General features: G+C 44.1%; 1 protein-coding gene and 1 long non-coding RNA gene across 47 annotated transcripts in view; one reads left to right on the top strand and one right to left on the bottom strand.

Annotated features, from left to right (window-relative positions):
- The window catches only part of NRXN1 (neurexin 1), a 986669-nt gene that overhangs the window by 489438 nt on the left and 471478 nt on the right, over nucleotides 1–25753 (top strand). For all 46 annotated transcript variants that reach the window (XM_083604813.1, XM_083604810.1, XM_083604804.1 and 43 more), the window contains 3 exons: nucleotides 1140–1521; nucleotides 4110–4300; nucleotides 25556–25729. In XM_083604813.1, coding sequence (XP_083460939.1) covers nucleotides 1140–1521; nucleotides 4110–4300; nucleotides 25556–25729 — 747 coding nt within the window. The remainder of the gene's footprint in view (nucleotides 1–1139; nucleotides 1522–4109; nucleotides 4301–25555; nucleotides 25730–25753) is intronic.
- The window catches only part of LOC310758956, a 78683-nt gene continuing 76880 nt past the window's right edge, over nucleotides 23951–25753 (bottom strand). Inside the window, exon 2 of the long non-coding RNA XR_014546131.1 lies at nucleotides 23951–24201. This is a non-coding gene — a long non-coding RNA (uncharacterized lncRNA). The remainder of the gene's footprint in view (nucleotides 24202–25753) is intronic.

Genomic DNA, 25753 nt, shown 5'->3' with positions numbered 1-25753 from the left:
ATGATAGATAGATAGATAGATATAGATAGATAGATAGATAGATAGATAGATAGATAGATGATAGATAGATGATAGATGATAGATGATACAGATGATAGATAGATAGATAGATGATAGATAGATAAGAAGAAGAGTTTGGATTTGATATCCCGCTTTATCACTACCCAAAGGAGTCTCAAAGTGGCTAACATTCTCCTTTCCCTTCCTCTCCCACAACAAACTCTCTGTGAGGTGAGTGGGGCTGAGAGACTTCAGAGAAGTGTGACTAGCCCAAGGTCACCCAGCAGCATTTGGAGGAGTGGAGACGCGAACCCAGTTCACCAGATTACGAGTCTACCGCTCTTATCCACTACACCACACTGGCTCTCATAGATAGATAGATAGATAGATAGATAGATAGATAGATAGATGATAGATATTGATCAACAGACAAAGAAATGGTGGAGGTGGGAATGTCTGCAAGCAAGAATTTTGAGGAGGGGGTTTGCTCTGCAAACATAACATCAGCAACTATCAAGAAAGTCAATATTACATAAGCCACTTTCAGAGAGGCCAAAGATTTGATCTATGGATTCTCATGTGTTGAAGGTGGTCTCAGTTATGTTGCAGTACAGGTAATGAAGCTACTCCACACAGTGTTGGAGTCACCATGGTAGTCTCCCTGTGCATTGCTCCGACCTTTTGGGTCAGTTTCTGCACCCACACTTCGTAACACTGTATCTCCAAACATTGTTCATCCCAGTGGGTTTTATCCAACAAAGTTGTCCCATTAGCACAAGGACTTCTGCCCCAGGAGCACAAATCTGCCCCAGAGCATTGGGGTAACCACCAAAACAGATTGGGGCATGCAGGGAAGGGAGTGAAAAAGGATTCCCCATTACTTAGGCAGATGCCTCTGCACTGAAGGGGTGATCTCATTGAATACCACCCAATGTCTTGCTTTTGAATGCTCAGACTGAATGTTCACCAAAGCTCAACCCCTTTCGGTGTGAACCATGGGAAGCTATTGTCTCTCTCCTGGTGTTATACATTTTGGTTGGCTCATGCTCCTTGACCGAGACCCTGGGAACTGAGCATCGACTCAATGCTGACTTTTCTGTTTCTGACACTAACTTCTTAAAATTCATTTTCATTCAAAGGTCAAATGGCTGGAGATCACACAAGACTTGAATTCCATAACATAGAGACGGGGATCATAACAGAGCGCCGCTACTTGTCCTCAGTCCCCTCCAACTTCATTGGCCACCTACAAAGCCTCACCTTTAACGGCATGGCGTACATTGACTTGTGTAAAAATGGGGACATTGATTACTGTGAGCTCAATGCCCGCTTTGGCTTCAGGAACATCATCGCAGACCCGGTCACCTTTAAGACAAAAGCCAGCTATGTTGCCCTGGCCACATTGCAAGCTTATACCTCTATGCACCTGTTTTTCCAGTTCAAAACAACGTCGTTGGATGGGTTAATACTCTACAACAGCGGAGATGGAAATGACTTTATCGTGGTTGAGTTAGTGAAAGGGTGCGTACAAAACTCACAACACAACAATACAGATTATATTAACCATGAAAGCTGAATGGAGCTTCCAGATTCAGGGGGCAGGGTGTTAGACTAGACTGACCTGTGGCATGATCAAGCAAATTGACTGCTCTTATTTCCCTTAAAATCAGACAGCTATTATTATTATTATTATTATTATTATTATTATTATTACACGCTTCACCCTTAGGCCAAGGTTACAAATAATAATAATAATTAATAATAATAATTTATTTATACTACGCCTGGCTGGGTTGTTAAAAACAACTTATAATCACAGAAAGAAGGTGGTCATGAAAATACACATCTCAAGTTACAAAAGCCAAGTGAGTTGTGCTTGACACTTGCAAAAACCCACGATAGATGGGTGTCAGCACCCAACTAATGCCTTGCCTACTTTACAAACTCAGGCTTCTTCATGGCAGATTGTATATATTTTGAAAGAGAGCTATAGTGCTTTTCATACCTCTCTCCCAACATTTTCCCTCTCTCAACATTTAGCTAAGACCAGATCCCCTGTATATTCCCCATTCTCATCTTAATATCTCTTGCTCAAAGCAAGGCCCAAGTTTGGTGGATGGGGACACATTGCTCAAAAGGTTGTATGTATTCCTTCTGACCTAAAGTCAGCTGCCCAAAGTCCGTGGCAAATGGGCCCTTCACAACCTAGAAAAGTTCTGAGACAATATCCTTCACAACCTAGAAAAGTTGTGAAGGATATTGTCTCAGAAGTCTTAAGAGGTGCAATTTCTGTGCAGTGGGCAGTGAGGAAGAAAAGAGCTCTTGTTCAATATTGCCATGCATCATCATCCCCATCACAAAATTTATTACCTGCCCTTCAGCAACAGACCTCAGGGCTTGTTACAATAATTTAAATATCACTATTAAAAAACCCTGTTAAAACAAATCACAACCATAGAAATAGGAATGGCTGCACTCCTCAAAAACTCAGGTTTATAGATTTAAGCATTTAGAAGTTACTACGACTCTCCTTCCCCAAGGAACCCTGAATCAGCTATTTCTTCAAGAGGGCTGGAACTCCAGCAATCAATTCCCTACAATCAGGAGGAAGCCATGAACTAGTATAAAATGGAGGTAAAGGTAAAGGTAAAGGGACCCCTGACCATTAGGTCCAGTCGTGGCCGACTCCAGGGTTGCGGCGCTCATCTTGCTTTATTGGCTGAGGACGCCGGTGTACAGCTTCCGGGTCATGTGGCTTCTGGCGAACCAGAGCAACACACAGAAACACCGTTTACCTTCCCACCGGAGTGGTACCTATTTATCTACTTGCACTTTGATGTGCTTTCGAACTGCTAGGTTGGCAGGAGCAGGGACTGAGCAATGGGAGCTCACCCCATCGCGGAGATTCGAACCACCAGCCTTCTGATCGGAAAGTCCTAGGCTCTGTGGTTTAACCCACAGCACCACACACATCCCATAAAATGGAGAGGTAGCATCAATATGGTCTTAGAGGATTGGGGGTTGGTCCACTGGGGCAAATGGGGCACTCCACCAACTGCGCTCATCTATCTAGGGATGTTGGTGGTGCTGTGGGCTTGCTGATTGGAAGGTCAATGGTTCAAATCCCCGTAACGGGCTGAGCTTCTGCCAACCTAGCGGTTCGAAAGCACAGTGGTGCAAGTCGATAAATAGGTGGGAAGGTAAATGGTGTTTCTGTGCACTCTGGTTTCCGTCATGGTGTCCCGTTGTGCCAGAAGCAGTTTAGTCATGCTGACAACATGACCCAGAAAGTTGTCTCTGGACAAATGCCGGCTCCCTCGGCCTGAAAGTGAGATGAGCACTGCAACACCATAGTCACCTTTGACTGGACTTAACCATCCAGGGGTCCTTTACCATTTACCTTACTTATCTATCTACACTTATCCAGCCCTACCTGCCTGCCTTTTTACTTACAACCCATTAAGAGGTGGCTCTGCCTATCATTGGCTCTGACACAACCTACTGTTGGCCCCTGTTCCTTCTGCCCTGCCAGTCCCAATGGGCACCACCCTCCATTGTCTTACAATCATAGAATCATAGAATCATAGAGTTGGAAGAGACCACAAGGGCCATCGAGTCCAACCCCCTGCCAAGCAGGAAACACCATCAGAGCACTCCTGACATATGGTTGTCAAGCCTCTGCTTAAAGACCTCCAAAGAAGGAGACTCCACCACACTCCTTGGCAGCAAATTCCACTGTCAAACAGCTCTTACTGTCAGGAAGTTCTTCCTAATGTTTAGGTGGAATCTTCTTTCTTGTAGTTTGGATCCATTGCTTCTCTGGAGCAGCAAGATAGACAATCTGACATTTTCGGTGTATGTTTACTTATAGGGAGTTTTGTATGGGATGTTGCTATACCATTCCCAAACCAGCCTTATAAAAATGTTCCTGCTGTTGCAAGTTACAACTAGGAAGACATCAGCTGGCTGAAGACCTTCTGAATTTTCAAAAAGTTTAAACGAAGCGAGGCATGAGAATAAAGAGCTGTCCGTTTCATTCATTTACTTCTTCCAGGGGGAATGAAATCCTTTGGCTGTTTATTTATTTACTTTTGCTCCCTTTTTTTCAGGTATTTACATTACGTGTTTGATCTGGGAAATGGGGCAAATCTTATCAAGGGAAGTTCCAATAAACCCCTGAATGACAACCAGTGGCACAATGTGATGATATCGCGGGACACCAATAACCTCCACACAGTGAAGATTGACACAAAAATCACAACACAGAGCACAGCAGGAGCAAGAAACCTAGATCTCAAAAGTAAGTGACATTGCTATTTATAGAAATAATCTGCTAGGAGGACAGGCTACAACATTACATTTTGATGCGCCTTGCACATTTGTAGGAAACATAGGGAAATATGCTGTACCGGTATTTATTTACTGGGCCAACTCCGGTGGCAAAACACCTGCAAACCTGTGAGCTGCAGAGCATTATTCCAGAGGCATAAGTGTTCAGAGGAAAATGGATCAGGTGTGGTTATAAATTCTGCTTTGTAGCCAGGCTGTGGGATTGATTTCTGGCAGGGGGGAACAGCTTGATATTATATGGATCTGCTCTAGCTGCTGCAGGTAGCACAAACATCACTGTGCCAAACGGCAGCCAGTATTTGTCTCTGTTCTCTCCTCTGGGGAGACCCAAATGTGAAAATGTCACTGAATAACTGGGTCTTATCAGTTTTCCCCAGTGAACGTAGCATATTCCTCCTGGCAGAGAGCAGTCCCAAATAGGCTGCAAGTTGGGGGGGGGATATTCTGATTGGTGTGTGGTGTGTGTGTGTGTGTTGCCCGTTCATTTGCACAAGGAGCAAATTAGTTGCATCCTAGAAAATCTCTGTTGAGGAGACACCCACATCTCAATGGTTACAGGCCCTGGAGTTAAGAGGGTAGATCCTGGGAGAAGTTTGAGGAGCTTATCATTTTGTATAGGCAAGAAGAAACAGTTTCACCCTAATAAGAAAGGGTGCTCACAAATGTGGGTGCCCCTGTTCAAATGATAATAATAATAATATTTTTTTTATTTATACATTGCCCATGTGGCTGGGTTTTCCCAGCCACTCTGGGCGGCTCCCAACAGAATATTACAAACACAATAAAACATCAAACATTAAAAACTTCCCTAAATAGGGCTGCCTTCAGATGTCTTCTAAAAGTCACGTAGTTGTTTATTTCCTTGACATCTGATGGGAGGCCGTTCCACAGGGCAGGTGCCACTACCGAGAAGGCCCTCTGCCTGGTTCCCAGTAACCTCACTTCTCGCAGTGAGGGAAATGCCAGAAGGCCCTCAGAGCTGGACCTCAGTGTCCGGGCAGAACGATGGGGGTGGAGACATTTCTTCCGGTATACAGGGCCGAGAAAATGCACTAATCTAATGTTCACAAGCAGGTTAAAAGTGTGTCTCAGTCCTCTGTATGGCGTTCCTCCCCCTCCCCCTTTCCCAAGGAAAGGTGGTGACAGTTGGCATCCTTTAGGTCCTGGGAGACCTAAGACCCAGAATTCCTGGTAGGGAAAAGTTCCTTGGGAAGTGCATGCTGATGGCAAGGAGCAAGCTATTATTCAGAAGTAGTGGTTTGATTGGGAACTGGAGGTGCTTCAGAAGCTTATCAAGGATTCGTCAGCAAGAAGATCGATAAAAGGCAACAAGTTTCCCTGAAAGACTGCAATACAAGTGTATTATCTGCCATCAAGCTATATTTCAGATTGCAGTCTTTCTTCCTTTACCAGCATTTGCTGATAGTTAACAAAGATTCTGAGCTCCCCAGGGACACAAGCCATTGCTAGGATATCTCTGCTGATATTTCTCGTAGCTGTGTGAGGTGGCAGAAATTTCCATGGAAATAAAAAGGAGAGTTTTTGCAAACCTCCACTCATACGGTGGGCTTGTGATGCACTTTGTATCGTGCCTTGTTGGTGTATGGTAGATCGGATACATAGGAAATTAAGCATCCGTTGCCTTATGTTCTAACTTTGTAGATAGAATAGCAGCACACAGACACACACCCCACACAAGAGGTACCTGCAGATTTATTTTGGTGGCAAGGGGGATTGTGTGATTTGCTAAAATGGTTTGGCATCCTTTCCATTACCAAAGGGGAGTTCCATCCCCAAGGTTCACTCAGCTTTACCAGTGGTACCTTGGAAGTCTAACGGAATCCATTCCAGAAGTCCTTTCAACTTCCAAAATGTTCGGAAACCAAGGTGCAGCTTCCGATTGGCTGCAGGAAGCTCCTGCAGCCAATCGGAAGCTGCGGAAGCCACATCAGACATCTGGGTTCCAAAGAACGTTCACAAACCAGAACACTCACTTCTGGGTTTGTGGCATTCAGGCGTCAAAATGTTTGACTCGCAAGGTGTTCAGGATCCAAGGTCCGACTGTATTAACATTCATCACCATCAGCAAACATCTTTGGCTCTGCTACATTTTTGGAATCAGACTTGAGACGTGGTGCAATTGGTTCCATTTACAAAGTACAACATGGCCAAGTTGCCTACTTTCAGTAGGCTAGTCTGTATAAAAAATAAATCCAGCCCATATGCCTTATGCCCACTGACTTCTTTCAAAAGTTTCTTTGCACAGCCTACTTCCTGCAGTCATCATTTGATCACAGGAAGTTGTGTGGCTGCATGATCTGTATAGGCAGTGCTGCCATTGGGGATCTGCTTGAATGAAAAGTACATGCACAAACAGAGGCTTTATAATCAGTTAATATCAGGCACTGGCAAACTCGGCCCTCCAGGTGTTTTGGGACTACAGTTCCCATCATCCCTGACCACTGGTCCTGTTAGCTGGGGATGATGGGTGTTGTAGTCCCAAAACATCTGGAGGGCGAGTTTGCCTATGCCTGGTTAAGTTCAACTGTAGGCATTGCAAAAAAAGTTTCCAGACTGGAAGCTCAATGCTGTGTGAACTCTTTGCTGCTATGAGGAAGCAATTTGTGATTAAAATAATAAAGAAAATTCATCACTGTTTTCATATGAATTTTTCCTAATAAACACATTTTTTTTACAGATTTGATTAATATACAAATTCTTGTAAGCAGTTTTCCCTAACATAATATCTTTTTGACTGTTTTATTTTCATTAAGATGTGGATTTATAGGAACAATTTACCCCAGTATATGCACCCCCCCCATTACTTGGCTTGTATTGCTACACACACACACACACACACACACACACACACACACACACACACAGTGGTACTTCGGGTTACATATGCTTCAGGTTACATACGCTTCAGGTTACAGACTCCGCTAACCCAGAAATATTACCTCGGGTTAAGAACTTTGCTTCATGATGAGAACAGAAATCATGCTCCGGCAGTGCAGCAGCAGCAGGAGACCCCATTAGCTAAAGTGGTGCTTCAGTTTCAGGGTTAAGAGCAGTTTCAGGTTAAGAACGGACCTCCGGAACGAATTAAGTACTTAACCCGAGGTACCACTCTGTGTGCGTGTGTGTGTGTGTGTGTGCGTACACACACACACACACACACACACACACACACACATATATAAATGGAAAAGTGCTAACATTAAAAGATGGCTGCTTGTTTCACCTATAAATGGAAACTGAATCAAATTTATCCCCCACCCTGGTCTAGCAATACTTTCTTCTTTTGCCAATCCCCTTCTGAGAGCTGACCTGGATTCCAACTGCAGAAAAATCTCTCCAAAACTTGGAGGTTGTTTGCTCACCTCTACACAATTTGGTTCAGCTGAAAAAGTTATCCCCGTGTTTCTTTTTCATTTCCAAACGCTATACCTGACTTTACAGATACCATGCTTCGTAAAAGCACTAGAGGGCACCATTATGTCACAAAATATCCTTCCTGGTGCAGTCTCAGGGAAGAGAAGGGGGGGCGGGAATCTCGCTGCAGATCAACTCCGCTGAAATATCCAGCCTAGTTCTTTTTGTTTCCGCCACGTTCCAAATTCTGTAATAATAAGCCTTCCGTGCAAAATCTTTCCCACAGGGTTTCTAACCTTGAGGCTTCTAACAAAAGCACTAAAACAAGCATATTGACATTTTAAACTAGGGAGTGGAAGTGTAAACACTTGTAGCAGTCGTCTCCCCTGACTGGCCTCGTTGAGACAGATTTGGGGGACGCAGTGCCTGCTATTTCAGATGGCATTTGAAGTTATGACCTTTGCAGGGGCAGTATTTCTTTCTTCTGTCTTACTGCGTGTTTTGTATTTCTTTTCATTTCCCCTTCAGATTTTTATTCTCATTCTCCTTTCCTTTGTCTGAAAAAGGCCTCTCGTATAATAATAGTAATAATAATAATAATAATAATAATAATAATAATAATAATTTTTTTGCACCCCATCTGGTTGGCTTTCCCCAGACACTCTGGGCAGCTTCCAACAAAGATTAAAAATACAGTGGTACCTCAGGTTACATTCGCTTCAAGTTACATAGGCTTCAGGTTACAGACTCCGCTAACCCAGAAATAGTACCTAGGGTTAAGAACTTTGCTTCAGGGTGAGAACAGAAATCACACGGCAGCGGCACGGCAGCAGCAGGAGGCCCATTAGCTAAAGTGGTACCTCAGGTTAAGAACAGTTTCAGGTTAAGAACGGACCTCTGGAATGAATTAAGTACGTAACCAGAGGTACCACTGTACATTAAAATGTCACACATTAAAAACTTCCCTGAACAGGGCTGCCTTCAGATGTCTTCTAAACGTCAGGTAGTTGTTTATCTCTTTGACATCTGATGGGAGGGCGTTCCACAGGGCGGGGCCACTGCCAAGAAGGCCCTCTGCCTGGTTCCCTGTCACTTTGCTTCTCTCAGTGAGGGAACCGCCAGAAGGCTGTCAGCGCTGGACCTCAGTGTCTGGGCAGAACTATTGGGGTGGAGATGTTTTATGTGTGCATGTGGATGCATACATACTCTTCGAGTGTCCCAATTTTCCGTGAACAGTCCCGGAATTCCGAAAGCCACCCCACCTTCTGATTTGATCCCAGAATATCCCGACTTTCACCAGTGCTGCCACCACCGAGCTCAGGGAGGAGGATGTGGCAGTGGCGGTCGTGAGAGAGCATCCCGTTGCCTCTCTGTGGCCACCACTTCTGGCCTGCTTCCATGGGCAGCTCATGGCGGCTGCTGGAAGAAGAGTTTGGATTTCATATCCTGCTTTATCACTATCTGAAGGAGTCTCAAAGCGGCTAACATTCTCCTTTCCCTTCCTCCCCCACAACAAACACTCTGTGAGGTGAGTGGGGCTGAGAGACTTCAAAGAAGTTTGACTAGCCCAAGGTCACCCAGCAGCTTCATGTGGAGAAGCGGAGACGCGAACCCGGTTCACCAGATTACAAGTCTACCGCTCTTAACGACTACACCACACTGGCTCTCACTGCTGGAGAGCAGGTGAAGAGGAGGAGGAGAGGTTTTGGCCACCAACGCCCCAGCCAGCCATCTCCAAGGAGTCTGCCTGCCTCCTCCCATTCAGCCGCCCCACAGCTGTGGAGGAGGGGGTGGGCGGACCGTTTGGGGCAGCGCAGAGCCTGCGGGCACCCAAGCCACTGCTTTACTCCCAGGAGAGACACGTGGCTCGGGTGCACTGCAGGCCCCACATTGAGTGCCGCTCAGCACTTTGCCACCCCCCTCAGTGGTGACACCAGGGGTGGCCCGCCCCCACCGCACCCCCCTTCCTCCGCTCCTGGCCACAGCTCCACATGATGCATCAGCTCCCTGAGTGGGAAGTAAAGGGAAGCAGAGTGGAGCACAAGGAGTCTTGATTTTATTTTTTTAAAAAAAATGCTTTGTGTGTCTATGTCCAGTATTGGCCCTTTCTAAAAAAATTATTTATTTATTGGTGTGTGCTTTTCCTTTTATAAATTTTCAAATTTGGTTCCCTCAGTTTCTCATTTTCCCCATCTTAAATTCAGCCATTCGCATTTCTGCAGCAATTTGCGGTTTGCTTGTTTATTTTAATTAAGGGGCGTTGCTCGGTCCCAGCTCCTGCCAACCTAGCAGTTCGAAAGCACGTCAAAGTGCAAGTAGATAAATAGGTACCCTTCCAGCGGGTGGTAAACGGCGTTTCCGTGCACTGCTCTGGTTCGCCAGAAGCGGCTTAGCCATGCTGGCCACATGACCTGGAAGCTGTAAGCCGGCTCCCTCGGTCAATAAAGCGAGATGAGCGCCGCAACCCCAGAGTCGGCCACGACTGGACATAATGGTCAGGGGTCCCTTTACCTTTACCTTACCTGAAAACCCGCCACCATTTCAGTGTGAATTTCTCCCGATGAAACACGTTTTTGTTTGCAATTTTGTGACCAAGGTGCACAAATCTGCAAGCCGTTCCCCCTAATATACAATGCATTTTTTGGGTATGCCATGTTCACTAAACACATTCATTTTTATGCACACTTTCCTCTAATTATATATGCTTTTCGGTACACATTCTTTTTTGGGGGGGCGGGGATTTCATCACAAAATAGGAACAGTGTGAATTTTGAAGGATAATTTTGTTCCACTTTGCATATTGTTCTGAAAAGTGTGACGTAGGTAGATTTTCCTTTAAATGTGCACCCAAATTAATCCCCACCCCCATCCCTACATTTCTGGGATTCTGTAGTTCCATTTAGGTAATAAAAGGCCCCTCACTGATCCTACCAACTTCCATACATTGTGGGGAGGAGGGGGGGGTAAGTCAGTGGGGAACATAATGTATTTCTTTAGGTTTTTCTCCATTATTTGGCAATCTGTATGGTTTGATATTGTGCAGGAAGTTTAGAGCGGGCTCCCTGGTGTGAGCCTTCTCCAATACAGGCACGCGATGACATGAACTACAATGCAGAAATTCGCCTCTTGCATGATTCGAAGCACATGGGGTCTTTAACACCTGATCAGGGCTTGCCTGTGCTCTTTCTGGTCTCATATTGTTTTGCCAGGGCAAGGCAGGACATTTGCTGCCTGAAAGCTAAGAGGGAAGTGAAATAACCAACTGTGTTTGGAATAACCTCCTTCTCTCACTTGGGATATAGTACTCTAAGCCTGCCTACACACTGTACATTTAAAGAAGATTTAAAATACATGACTTCTCCCGAAGTTCCTTTCTTGGCAACTGTACTTTGTTAAGGGTGCTGGAAATTGTAGTTCTGTAAGGGATAAACGACAGTTCCCAGGATTCTTTGGGGGAAGACTTGCGCTTTGAATGTATGGTGTGTATGCAGCCTAAATGCCCCACAAGCTTTGCGTGGAAGTTTTTTCTGCTTTCCCCTGCTTTAGATCTCCATCAGTTGCCTTTCTGGCATCAGCAGCCGCTACACCAACCCTGACTCTCCTCTCAGAACTATTTGCATGTCTAGAGACCAACACAACACTAATAAGGCGGCAAAGATTAGCAGTTCTGGAAGCAAAGGTCAAAAATGACTACGGTCATAGTAAAAAGGTAAAGGGACCCCTGACCATTAGGTCCAGTTGTGACTGACTCTGGGGTTGTGGCGCTCATCTCGCTTTATTGGCCGAGGGAGCTGGCGTACAGCTTCCAGGTCATGTGGCCAGCATGACTAAGCTGCTTCTGGCAAACCAGAGCTGTGCATGGAAATGCCGTTTACCTTCCTGCTGGAGTGGTACCTATTTATCTACTTGCACTTTGACACGCTTTCAAACTGCTATGTTGGCAGCAGCAGGGACTGAGCAACGGGAGCTCATCCTGTTGCAGGGATTCGAACTGCCTACCTTCTGATCGGCAAGTCCTAGGCTCTGTGGTTTAACCCACAGTGCCACCCGCATCCCTATGGTCATAGTAGTTAGGAGAAAAATAAACGAGTAAGGGGCCCTTTAAATGCTCCCCTGGATATGTGAGAAATGAAGGGATGTCTGGTTCTGAGAGCAATGAACAGGAAAACTTACAGAGCAGGCCTTAACTCAGTAGCAGAAGATCTGCTTAGTATTCAAAAGGTCCTGAATTTAATCCCTGGCATCTCCAGGTAGGACTTGGAGAATTTGCCACTTGAAACCTTGGCGAACAGCTGCCAATCTTTGTAGACAATACCCAGCTAACTGGGCCAATGGGCAGATTCAATATGAGACTGCTTCTTATGTTACTGTGCTTTACCCCAGACTTCAGTGCTCCCCTGTGCAATGCCTTCTCCCGTTTCATATTTCCAAGCACCTCAAAGACTGAGAGACTGAAGAAATGTGATAAAAGGAAGAAGGGGCCATAGGTTGTCTTAAAGCTATAATGGGATTGCGTTGGGGAAGATGATGAGAAGGAGCAGCTGGAGTATCTGAAAGGGGAAATGGCCTGGAGGACTGGTTGGGTGGGGGTGGAGAGGGAAGATAGAGTTAAGCATGGGAGGCTAGAGAAAGGAAGAAAAAGCCATAAGAAAGTGTGATTCAAATGGAGAGAAAGTATGGATGATAGTGCAGAAGAGTGGGGACATGTGCCAATACCACAAATGTGTGAGATCACTTTTCAACAGTGAGGAAATAACCATGAAGATAATGGGAAAGGCTTTCCACTTACGGCATCCATTTCTTGCACTGTTATTTTCGTTGAAAATGGTCTCTTTCTATACTGTAGTTTAGCATTATCTTCTCAAGCATCCCCTCCTCTGATGGAGCTACGAGAAAGAGATTGGAAGTTCTTGTTTTCAGTTAGTTGCGTTTTAGCATTTCACATAACTCTTAAATGGTAATTATTCTTGTTGTTTGTTGTTTAGTCGTTTAGTCGTGTCCGACTCTTCATGACCCCATGGACCAAAGCATGCCAGGCACCCCTGTCTTCCACTGCCTCCCGCAGTTTGGTCAGACTTATGCTGGTAGCTTCAAGAACACTGTCCAACCATCTTGCCCTCTGTCGTCCCCTTCTCCTTGTGCCCTATGTTTTATTGAAACAAACCGGTTTCATGAACCATACTTGGGTTGACTTCTTTCCAGTGCACCACGGTTAAGTCCAACCACAGTTTGTCCAGTTTTCAGACATAATGGCAAACTGTGGTTCATCAAATATAAAAGCAAAGGCTTCTATTTTCCTCCACGCTGCTCCACTGGAGGAGGAAAGGGAACAGAGAGTGCATAAGGCTTTTTTTTAGGCTAAACCATAGTTTAGAATTTCATCTGAAAGCAATCCTTTTTTATTTTTCTGCATTATTTTAAGCTCTCTGGTAGTGCAAATTCATGAATACCAAACATAGATACATATGCATACTAGATTTTTTTAAAAAAATCTCTCACTTTTGAGTGTTTTCAACCATTATCATTGTCGTTTTTAAAAAAACAATTTTTATTAAAAACAATTGTGTTACAAAACAAATAGACAAGAAGTACATATAGTGTCTCCACTTTCAATTCACAGAGTCGTTTTCACATTTCATATACATTCGGTTTGAGACACTATTGTCATAGACTTGGGGGGGCGTAAAGAGAAGGGGAGAGATTTGATTTGAAATGTGTTGTACACAGGTGAGAGTGGCTGAATGTTTGTAGGCATTCTTCTGGCAACAGATCCTTGCAAGCTTATTCTGCTTTGCTCAGCTGTCCCTTACTATGTTAGCCATTGATAATGAAAGAACGGATAGCATTTGGCTTCCCTCTTGTGTCACATAAGAGGGTTTTCTCGGAAGCCCAAATGATTTACCAGTGGAGCCTCCCTCCTCCTTCCATGGGGCAAAGCTGAATGATTTCAATTTTCCATTAGATTAGTTCCTATTGTTTTATATAAGTCACTCCATATTATTTTTTACCGCGGTCTATGTGCCTTCATTTTCCTCTTTCAAGGTCGATAGAGAAGGCTTTTCCAGGTTACTAGGACTCAAAACTTCCCTGCCAAAAGAGAGAGCAAACTTGTTAAGTGTCAGCAAATGCACACTGGGTTAGATAAACAAGCAGCCATTATGCCTGTTGTCCATATCAACATGCACACAAGTTAATTCCAGCAACCTTGCCATAGGCTGATGAACTCACCATGTAGCAATAGCAATCTCTTGCAGAGGCAGAATTCCAATTACTGCTGTATCTCCTTTGCTAGTGAGATGTCAACCTCTATATGTCTTACCCGTGTCATCTTATTTCTTCTGTGTAAGAACAGAGGAGGTCAATGGCAGTGTCTCCCATTCCATTCATAGCCACAAGCCCTATGCAATTGTTCAGTGAATAAATGTGTGGAGGGGGCAAGTTGAGCCAGCTGACCCAGCTCCTGGTTATCATATGCACATCTGAAGCTCTGCCCCTTCCTGGATGGTGGAGAGTCTTAAAGGGGTAGTCTTCTTTGTCCCGAAGCCTAGCTTGCTAATGCCTTTCAATCACTTCCTATCAAAATGAATAGGCTCTGGGAAGTGTGAAGTCCTTGCTTTTATAGGCATCCAATTCCTTAGGGGTCTTGAAATGGATGCTGTCCTGGTTGCAGACTTCCCATAGACATTTGGTTGGCCGCTGCAAGAATACAGTAGAAGGTCCTCCATTCTAGTGCATGGAACTCTTGACTCAGTTGGCTTCTGGGCAATAGTCTCAGGCTTGATGTAGTGATCTGGGTTCAGCACCTCTGTGCCCTTCCTCTCCCAGCTGGTTCTTCCTCCTCCTTCTCTGTGTCAGAATTTTGTCCACTGCCCATGGTCAGGGTCATGACATACGTGCTCACTCTGACAGCTCCTCCCAGCCCGGCATATTCATATAAAACACAGCCAAATGACACAGAGCACTTAAGCAATTATAGATGTTTGGTGTGTTCATGACTCCCTCAAACCCTTCTGCTTTAGCAGAATTCATAGGGAAGAATTCAACGTGGTGCTAGGGCAATCATTCCATCAGCACAAGCTTTTAAGCTTGCCAGATCAAATCATTCCCCTCCCCTCACCCATGGACAGTTTTGGGGGTTCTCCCAACCCCCCCAAGCCAGTTCCAGGGGGAGGGGGGTAAGCACTGTTCCGCTAGTGGAAGTGCTTGCCCAGGTTTCTGCTACTAGACTAGTTAGCTGAATCCTGCCCAGGCTGCTATTGCCTTTTCATCAAATACAGCTGATGTTTGCAGCAGCTAACAACTAAAATCATGCAACAATGGCAGGGGGGAGGGAATATACAAACAACAGAATCAATTTTTTTGCTGTGTTTTCTTTGCCCTCAGAGATATTGATGGGCTGCCCCCCTGATAATTTATGTTCATAATTAACTGGTTTGGAAGGTGAATTTGTTTAGCTTCTAAAGTTTGAATGTGTCATGAACTGAGTGCTGTTTCCCAAAACTGGGAGGCAACTATCTTCAAAGACATGCTCCCCCCCCCCCGAGTGCTCACACAGAATGCTTCTAAATATTAAGTCTTCTCTGAGTAACAACTTGGGGAGTTCACAAGGACCAGTTTTTAGTATGTGGCAGGGGCTGTAAGGCCTATAGAGCTTATGAACCTAGCCTGAAAGAATGTTTTAGGAACAGATACTTGGAGCCCATGTCGTAAAGTGAGCCTTCACAGGCTGAGATATTTGTAAAATGGAAGCTTTGTAGGTTTGATTTTTGTTAAGTGTCATCATTTCTTTATTCCCTCAATCAGTGGGATAAACAAGACAACATATTGTTGTAGAGCATTATCCACTGAATTTATTTCAGCAGGACTCAATCATAGCCATGCTAGCTGAAGTTAAAAAGAAGGGAGAGGCTCATGTGGCAATTATTGGTTTCCCAGACTTTCTTCTTCCTGCATTGATCAGAGAAGATTCATGTACAAAAGGATATGAAAATTTGGAATTTAAACTGCCCAGTAAGTGGCAGAATAGAACTGGAGAAAACAGTGCAGCAGGGCCCAACAGATGCTGAGGGACTGGTGAAACATCTTTCACCATGAAGCAAAAGCAGGTCTTTACATCTCTTTGCAATAAATAAGAATTCTGGTTGTGCATTTTATGGAGGTTCAGCAATTGGCCTCAATTAAAAATGCACAGTATGAGTAAACTAGATAGGTAGGCAACACCAAGAACAATGCAAAACGCAAGAAACCAAAATGCCTGAAATTACTGTTTTTGACAGAATGCCCCTCCTGGTTGGTGCCAGCCCAGCCATTAAAATCTGTGGAGGAAGCCTTGCTGGTGTTCCCACTGCTGGGCAACGCCAGATGGGCAGTAACCCAGGTTAGGGCCTCCTTGGTGGGGACACCCTCCTTGTGCTTCCACAAGATTCTCCTTGCCTTGAGAGGAGCAGCATGCACAATCATCTATTTAATTTTGTCAACTGGTCAAGGTGCATCTCTTTACCCAGGAGTTCTGTGTTCGTTTTTTTGGACCTTTGTTGTGCAGACTAGAGGATTTTAGCCCATTGCTGCTTTGAATTATGTAATGGGTTTGGGGGTTTGAAGCATGTTACAGGAACATGAAAGGTGCCCTAATGGATCGGGCCTCTCTAGTCCAACATCCTGTTCTCACAGTGGCCAACCAGATATATAATATATAATAATAATAATTTATTATTTATACCCCACCCATCTGGCTGAGTTTCCCCAGCCACTCTGGGCGGCTCCCAAGCAAATATTAAAAACGGTACAGCATTAAATATTAAAAACTTCCCTAAACAGGGCTGCCTTCAGATGTCTTTTAAAGATAGGATAGCTGCTTATTTCCTTCACATCTGAAGGGAGGGCGTTCCACAGGGCGGGCGCCACTACCAGGAAGGCCCTCTGCCTGGTTCCCTGTAACCTCACTTCTCGCAATGAGGGAACCGCCAGAAGGCCCTCGACGCTGGATCTCAGTGTCCGGGCTGAACGATGGGGGTGGAGACTTATGGGATGCTTATGGGAACCCTACAGGTAGGACCTGAGTGCCGCAGCAGTATGCCCTCCTGCAGTTTCCATAAACTGTTATTCTGAAACATACTGTGGAAGGAGTGTGTTGCCATTGTGGCTAGTGGCCACTGGTATCCTTCTCCACTATGAATGTGTCTAATCCTCTTTTAGATTTGCAATATTTGCTTTGTGTTGTTTTGTATTTATATCTTTGCTATTTTCTAATTGAGAGCGATATGTCAGTAGGAATAATGCATAAATATTAATAGAACTGTGAGCTGCAAATATTTTCCCTCCCATCGTGTATCCAGAACAGCTTATATTGTATCTTTGTGATGGATTCTAATTGCTTGAAGTTACTTTGGGTTACTATAAATATCCTAGGCATTTTTTTTGGACAGAGTCTCCAAAAATTTAAATGAGAGCAGAGAGAAAATAAGGTTTCCCACTGACAAGGGATGCCTGAAATCTTCAGCCACCGGGGCTAGTTTGTCATTCTGCATCTTTCCTGTTCCTCCCATGTACAGTGACTGGCATTCCATTTCTTCCATGGCAGATGGATTACCATCTTACATGGCAATCACATTATCTTTCCCCCCATTTAGCATGCACCACCAACTTCCACTCACAGTCTGTTGGACAAACAGAGCGCTCTAGTTTTAAATCTGCTTAATCTCTGTCAATACACATGCCTTCCACTTCAACTTGCTAACAAAATGTTAGAGTCAGGAAGTCATTGAGATTCCAGAGTCTCATTTCTCAAGGAAATAAATCTGTTTCTCTGGTTGTCTTCTATTTTTATACATTTTCTTGTGCCTTGGAGTCCAAGCCATTTAAGTGACAGAACATGATATGACACACAGCCAGGAGCATGGTTCAGAAGACAAATACCTCTGGGAGAAACTGAAAACCAAAGGCAATCTAGTGGGATAGAAGCACACTTCATCAGAGACCCATCCTAAGCTCATTTACCACTTAGACCTCCTCCTCTCTTCCCTTATCAGCACCATTGCCCTTTCTGATGGGTGTCGAGGTCCTTCTGAATATGGCAGCGTATCTCTAGATGGTGTAACTTAATCCACATATGGAAGGTCTTCCAGAAGGTGGTGACTCACAGTGTACACAACTGTTGGAGAATTTGCAGGGCCACTTCAGAACACCAGTACAACTCACGAAGTACAGTCTTTAAAATATAGCATTCTGGAATCTGGGCTCTCATATCGTATACACCTGCCAAATCTATGATTCTTTTATTCATTCCACTTTCAAAAGCAGTTGTAGTTGGTGCCCATTGGAATCAGTGGGGTGGAAGGCGGGGAGACAAATAGTAGGTAGAGGCAGAGCCAATGACAGATAAAACCAAAGAATTATAGCTGTGCCCTAATCCTTCTACCTCCTGAGTTCCACAACTGCAACAGAAACTAAAGAGGAAGAGGTTGATAGCCAATTACACTTGCTTGATATAAATAAAAGTACGCAGGTATTTTGGTCTACACCTCTCATCAGTGCCAGCAAACAGGGCTAATGGTCAGAGATAATGGGAGATGTAGTCTAATAACATCTGAAGAATATTCAGGTTGGGATAGGCTGGAGCAGACAGTATGCCCAGGGAATGGGAAATTTAAACCTAGGGTTTGATACTAACAATAAACATGATTTCTAGTTGAGCTTATGGTTGTCTGGATCAAGGTGTGTTGGGGGGGATTGTACCAGCATGACATTATATTTTTGTTATTAATTTGGCTTGCATCCCACTCTTCCGCCAAAGAACACACGAAAAAGGCTAAGAGACAGTGGCTTGCCCAATGTCACTTCTGAGCTTGCTAACTGATCTTTGTGCCAACTGATTTTGCAACTAGGCATGGGGAGAAATTCAATTTTGTTTGCATTTTAATGAGAAACTACATAACTCACACTTCTCTGACCCATGTGTGAACTGAAACACATTTATTTTGTGATACTGTTCTCCAACCAAATAGTGTGTACAAAATGCGTATATTTGTGAAAATAGCATACAAAAAATGCATATTGCAGGGGAAATGTGTGCACTGGTGTATACACAAAAATGCATGTATTGGTTGAAACTGCATACAAACCAAACATCAGACCAAAATGCTGATGAATTTTCATCAGGATATTTGGGGGGGGTTAATATAAAAAGATCACAAATTTCTGCAGAAATGTAGGAAACGGAATTTAAAATTGACAAGAATTAGAAACTGGAATTCCCTTGAGATTTGTCCATTCCAACTTGCAAGACCATGCTATTTCTGCTTCCAGAGCTCAGGGTTGGAGCCATTTGTGCTCAATGTCCCTGGAAGGGTTTCACAATGTTCCCAGACAGAGGAGGAAAGAATAGCTGCAAGAGCAGAGTTGAAGGCAGGCTCATCGTTGGCAGCTGAGGGATCGCTAAAAGACTGTGGGATGACATTAATCCATCAGGGGAGCAGGAGCCAAGTGCAGCACTGGGACTAAAAAAGTAGTTTAACCTTCAGTCTGAATTCTGACAGACTGTCAAATTAGTAGCAGAAGATCCTGCTGCAACCTTCCTCCTCCTCATTGTGTCTATCAGGGAAATGAACCATTGCAGGCACTCGCTTCGTCTTGATCACTTCTTTTGTACATGTCAGTGTGGTGGACTGGTGTATGAGGCTCCCTTGTAACATTAAAGAGTAGTGTCAGTCAAGGGGAGGGGGAGGGAAGAATCGTGCTGATGTTGATGATAAGCAGAAAGGCGCTGCTAAATATATATTTGACGTTATGTGTAGAACGAAGCGTAGCGCAGAGGAGACAGAGTACTTTTGTCTGAAACTTTGGACTTCTCTCACATAAATGTGTCTTCCAAACCACTTTGAGTTTCTTTTCTACAATCAAGCAATATATAAAATTTATGACATAAACACCCTGTAGCATAACCAGGATGCATGACCTCTTATGCAGATGCAGAGGTGAGTGCTGTGCCAAAACTGGTCCTCTCATCATCTGGTTGCCATGGTGCCAGATAACTCCTCCTTCTCACCTTCCTTTATTGCATATTGGTCACAGCTACAGTAGGAACCCAGATAGTCCGTGAAATGTAATTTCCCCCAGTCAGCTTTGGCAAACCACATTTCCCATGGTGTTTGCTATGTGGGTTTCTACTGTTCTAAAGGTAAAGGTAAAGGGACCCCTGACCATTAGGTCCAGTCATGACCGACTCTGGGGTTGTGACGCTTATCTTGCTTTATTGGCCGAGGGAGCCGGCGTACAGCTTCTGGGTCATGTGGCCAGCATGACTACGCCGCTTCTGGTGAACCAGAGCAGTGCACGGAAACACTGTTTACCTTCCCGTCGGAGTGGTACCTATTTATCTATTTGCACTTTGACATGCTTTCAAACTGCTAGGTTGGCAGGAGCTGGGACCGAGCAACGGGAGCTCACCCTGTCCTGGGGATTCGAACCACCGACCTTCTGATCGGCAAGTTCTAGGCTCTGTGGTTTAACCCACAGCACCACCCGTGTCCCTTTCTACTGTTCTAGGGACCCATAAATACAAAAAGAATTAAGCAGGGAGTTGTTGACCAACTGGCACTTCAGCAGTCAGATATGAATTGGGAGAAGGGGAGAAGGGCTGGAGTGGAAGGAAGTTAGGGGTCCTTCACTGGCTTGGATTGCAATCCAAGCCAGAGAAGAATGATGGGAGTTGGCATTAAACTGGAAGTAATCATCATAAGTTGATAGAGTTTGTGTTCCCTGCAAAGAAAGTATGACCTTGGCCAAGTCACTGTCTCTTAGCCTAACCTCATTGCTTGTGAGTTCTTTGGGGGAAGAGTAGGATCGCTTCTGAGGGTAGGACAAGAACAAATGGATTCAAATTACAAGAAAGGAGATTCCAAATAAACATTAGGAAGAGCTTTCTGACAGAAAGAGCTGTTGGACAGTGGAATGAACTGCCTCGGAAGTTAGTGGACTCTCCTTCAGTTACCATACATCTCTAAGCAAGATTATTCGCATCATCTCAAAATGAGAATTCTAGATGTTCTTTGAGGGAATCATTTGCATGGGAGTCTTGTTTAACTGAAATTTATGGCCACCTTCCAAATTATTAACATCATCGGAACTTTGGACAGGCAATTTCATGATGTTAACTCAGGGAAAGTAGACATGGTGCAAACGTAGTTCACTGGGAACATTGCATGATTGAAATTTGAGTAATGGGGCATACAGTGACTTGTGAATATGGTTAGAGTGCTTCTAAGCCAGTTTAGTCTTAATGCCCCCCTCCTAGTTAAAAAGGGGCTTTCTGGGGGTGACATCCTTATTTTACAATAATGAAGACACAGGCACATTGCTTCCCTCCGCCCTTGCATTTCTCACAGCTGGCACCATATCTGAATGAACAGTGTTATTTCACCCTGAATAATGAGGTTTGCCTGGTGTGACATCGTGAAGGTTGTAGCCAGCAAGGCAATGAGTAAAGTTATTATGATAAAGCAATCTTCGTAACCATCCACCCTCAAATATCTGCTTTATCTCGTTGGAGCACATTTGGTGCGCTGCTGGCACCAATGGAAGACAGTGACTAACTGCAGCACTTTCTTTATCAGCAATCTGAAGACCCCAGTGTTCATTTATATATATTTTTTAAAAAAACCTCTAAGTATTGCTTGACCCTTGAGTCTAAGCTATACACAATGCTGTGGCCAGTGATTCAGAACAGAAGAATAAATGTGTCATTGACAGGATGCTAACATTGAACTTCGTTCCAGTATTGTTTTCATTCTTCATCTGATGGAAGGAACAATGTGTAGTGAATCTTGTATGTCAATCTGCTCCCATTTTAAACATGTTTGGCTTAACTCAGGGATGCAGAAATCCAGCCAGTACTAAAAGACATAAAAGCTCAGTCTGTTGACCAGCTCTTGGGTTGCTTAAGAAGGCAGAAAGAAAGCCTACATCTCTACTGCTTTGTCAAAGGTCTGGCCACTCCCTCATTCCTTCCTTATGAAGCCTAAACTGTAACAACATAGTAAAACATTCCTACTGAATAGCTGTTTTCAAGTTCCATCGTTCTACAGGTTTTGATATAGACACAGGGCTGAACTCTGGAGGTGCAAAAGGGGTGCAAATGAAGAGCCCAATGACCAGAAATGTGTCTGCTTCAAATGGTGTCATTGTAAGGACTCTCTACCTTCCCACTCCTATGCAGTTTTTTTTTTTTAAAAAAAAGTTGATGGTCTACAAAGATTGGCTGAAGCAAGCCAAAAGAAATCTAAAAAATAAAATAAAAATCATTATTAAACTTGAAGTCTTATTCAAGTTGTTATTATTATTGAACTCTTACGTGAATTCTTGAACTCTTAATCACATAAATATTTGCCAAAAACTCATATGTCTGGGATTTCACCATTTCCAACTTTGAATATGGGATTTTTATTCTATTTTCAATTAGATAGTCAAAAAATGTGTGCAAGTTTTTAAGAATCCCTTCATATCAGATTCTGCATTTGAAAAGGGGGAAGGTTATATATTTAAATCCTGGGTGGGTTTTTTGTGTGTGTTTTTGCCAAACTTTGACTTTTTGCAACAACAGCAACAACTGTTGATAGAGTTTTGCTGGACCTGGTGTTTCCAGGAGAACTGGAATGGGTTCTCATGTGCACTCAGTGCTCTGTGCTAAAAAAGGGCTTCCCAATTCTGCCTTTTCTCTTCCAACTTCGGAGAAGAATTCACCTGTACCATATCAATGAGTGGCCAAAGCATTCTCCACCTTTGGAGAGTGTGAGCAGCCTCTGCTTGGATGCAGTGCTGTCTATGTGCTGGCGCTTTGAGAAATATTAGGGGTTTGTCTTTTGTGTGGTTTTGTACATGTGAGTCTGTGTATTGATCCCATTACAAGCATTTTGCTGTAAACGCAGGAAGCCACCAATGAGCAAATGTAAGCAGTTTGCAAATTATCATTCCTGCATAAAGCATCTTTTATAGAACATGCTGAATGGGACAACAGTGGCACTAATTCTTTAAAAATGAAGAATAAAAAGGACAGCAAAGCAGCCGTTAAACCCTTCCACCAAAATATTATGAGCCATTTGTGTATTGCTTTTTATAATGTGCCTTACAATGGCATGTCTCTGCGGGAGCGAATTATGAACATGGGGGGGGGTGCGTTTAGAAGCTAAAATTCTACCCCAACACCATATTTGTTTGTGGAAAGAAAACCAACATCAGCACCTCTAATACAGACTTTGACTTTTTCTTTCTATTTGACATAGGACATGGGACACATTCCCTTGTATTGATGTAAATATATACACAGCATATGTGTGTTCATGCCCTGGCTATGTGATTTCCCACAGTGTATTTTGTTGTCTGAATTGGGCTAATGATAAGAACCACATAAACGGTTGCCCTAAATTGAGAACGCAGAATTCATGTGTACAGGCTAAAACGGTGCAAGTGACCACGTAGCAAGATATGCTGTATTCCTTCCTGGAAACCAACAGGCTGCATGATTCAGTCTTTCTCTCCTTGCCCAAACTGTTAGTATTGTGTGCTTGGCTTGATAATTCAAGCCGTGATGTAATGGGACTCAAACAGAGTTCGGATCTGAATCAGATTGTGACATTGTTCTCTAGTGACTAAATACAAGGAGGAGGGCGAACCAATTCATGTATATACATTAGCACTGGAAAATAATTTAGAATTATTCATGTTGACCTTGGACTTAAGGATCAAAAGTGACCAGGAACTGAAGGCTGATGTTTTACAGTTTGGGGGAGGAAGGGTGGAATTCACTGACAGGTTCAGAAGGTTTCACAATTTGTAGTGGTGGCATCCTCATTTCTTCCTTCCTACACCAGTGTGGCGTAGTGGTTAAGAGTGGTAGTCTCGTAATCTGGGGAACCGGGTTCGCGTCTCCGCTCCTCCACATGCAGCTGCTGGGTGACCTTGGGCTAGTCACGCTTCTCTGAAGTCTCTCAGCCCCACTCACCTCACAGAGTGTTTGTTGTGGGGAAGGAAGGGAAAGGAGATTGTTAGCCGCTTTGAGACTCCTGAAGGGGAGTGAAAGGCGGGATATCAAATCCAAACTCTTCTTCTCTTCTTCTTTTTTAAAATTTAAGAAGAGCCTACTGGAGGATGCTAATGGCCAATCCACTCCAGCATCCTGTTCTCACATTGACCAACCAGATGCTCATGATGATGATAATAATAATAATAATAATAATAATAATAATAATAATAATAATTTATTATTTGTACCCCGCCCATCTGGCTGGGTTTCCCCAGCCACTCTGGGCGGCTTCCAACAAAGATTAAAAGTACATTAAAATGTCACACATTAAAAACTTCTCTGAACAGGGATGCCTTCAGATGTCTTCTGAATGTCAGGTAGTTGCTTATCTCTTTGACATCTGATGGGAGGGCGTTCCACAGGGCGGGTGCCACTACCGAGAAGGCCCTCTGCCTGGTTCCCTGTAGCTTTGCTTCTCGCAATGAGGGAACCGCCAGAAGGCCCTCGGCGCTGGACCTCAGCGTCTGGGCAGAACGATGCGGGTGAGACACTCCTTCAGGTATATTTGGCCGAGGCCGTTTCATGAGAAATCCACCAATAGAACCTGAGCACAAAAGCACTCTTCCCTCTTGGGCCTCCATTTTGTCCTGCTTACTCTCTGACAACCCAACCACCCACCCTTCATTTTCTCCTTCTGCCTTCCCATAAAAATCAAATCATGAACAAAGAACTTGCACCGAGTGGAAATACTTGATACCACACCACAAATAACTGAAGTTGTTGTATTAAATATTTCCACTTAATGCAAGTCACTTGTTCACAGTTTGATTTTTTTTTAATAGAAAGGAGGAAAGTGCAAAATGAGAGGAGGAGGGTGGGGAGAGAGAGAAAGAGCAAGGTGAAAGAGAAAGAGGGAAAGGGAGAAAAGGTGAATAAGGAAGATGGTCTAGTTAGTTTTAGCCCACCTATAGAGCCAAAAAATGGTGCCAACTTGTCTACAATTTGTTCTCCTTTTATGTACCCAGTTGCAGGGACTTACTAAAAAGGCAGGGGTAATGTTCCACTAGAACCACATTGATGGCAAAACTAACACAGCTGTCTGTATTCAGCTGAGACCACTGTGTGTTTAAAGGGCTAGAATGTCACTTTGGATAGTCATGGCTCCCCCCCCCCCAAAGAATTTCAGGAGCTGTGGTTTGTTAAGGGTGCTGAGAGTTGCTAAGAGGCCCCCTACTTCCTTCACAGAGCTACAGTTCCAGAGCTCTCTGTGAAAAAAATTGATTGGTAAACCAGTCTGGGAATTATAGCTCTGGACAGGGAATAGGCCCATCCAATAACTCCTCTCAGGACCTTAACACTCAGCTCCCAGAATTATTCAGGAGAAGCCATGACTGTTTAAGTGGAACCATAACACTTTATAAATATGGTGTGAATGCAGCCTAAGTTCTGCTCAAAGTAGATCCATTGAAATTATTGGACTGAGGGTTTTCTCTGAGCATGACTTCCTAGGATACAACCCGAAATCTTGCAGAACTGGAAATCCAAGACTACATTTGGATCCACTATCCTCTAATGCCAGCAGCCCACGGGAATATTTTTTCCTGATCCTTCATTACTGCTCATGTGGCTTGTCACAACTTTTGCTCGCTGTGTTTTGCCAACGATTTCTTGTTTTTGCTTATAGTGACCTGTTTCGCTTTTCTGCCTTGGGCATGTGTGTGGGGTTTGTATATGTGGAAATGCGGGTTAAAACACCTGAACATGCAACTGGGCAATCGTGGCAGCTGTGACTAACCATGCACTTTGGCTCCCCAGGTGACTTGTACATCGGAGGGGTAGCAAAAGAAACCTACAAATCCTTGCCCAAGCTGGTCCATGCGAAAGAAGGGTTTCAAGGATGCCTGGCCTCCGTGGATCTGAATGGGCGCCTCCCGGATTTGATCTCAGATGCTCTGTTTTGCAACGGGCAGATAGAACGCGGATGCGAAGGTACGGAGCGATCGTTTTGTAATC

This window comes from Podarcis filfolensis (genome assembly GCF_964270895.1).
Source record: "Podarcis filfolensis genome assembly, chromosome: 3".
Classification (NCBI taxonomy): domain Eukaryota; kingdom Metazoa; phylum Chordata; class Lepidosauria; order Squamata; family Lacertidae; genus Podarcis; species Podarcis filfolensis.
Note: the sequence above shows the minus strand (reverse complement) of the source record. Positions and strands in the feature narration are given on the sequence as shown.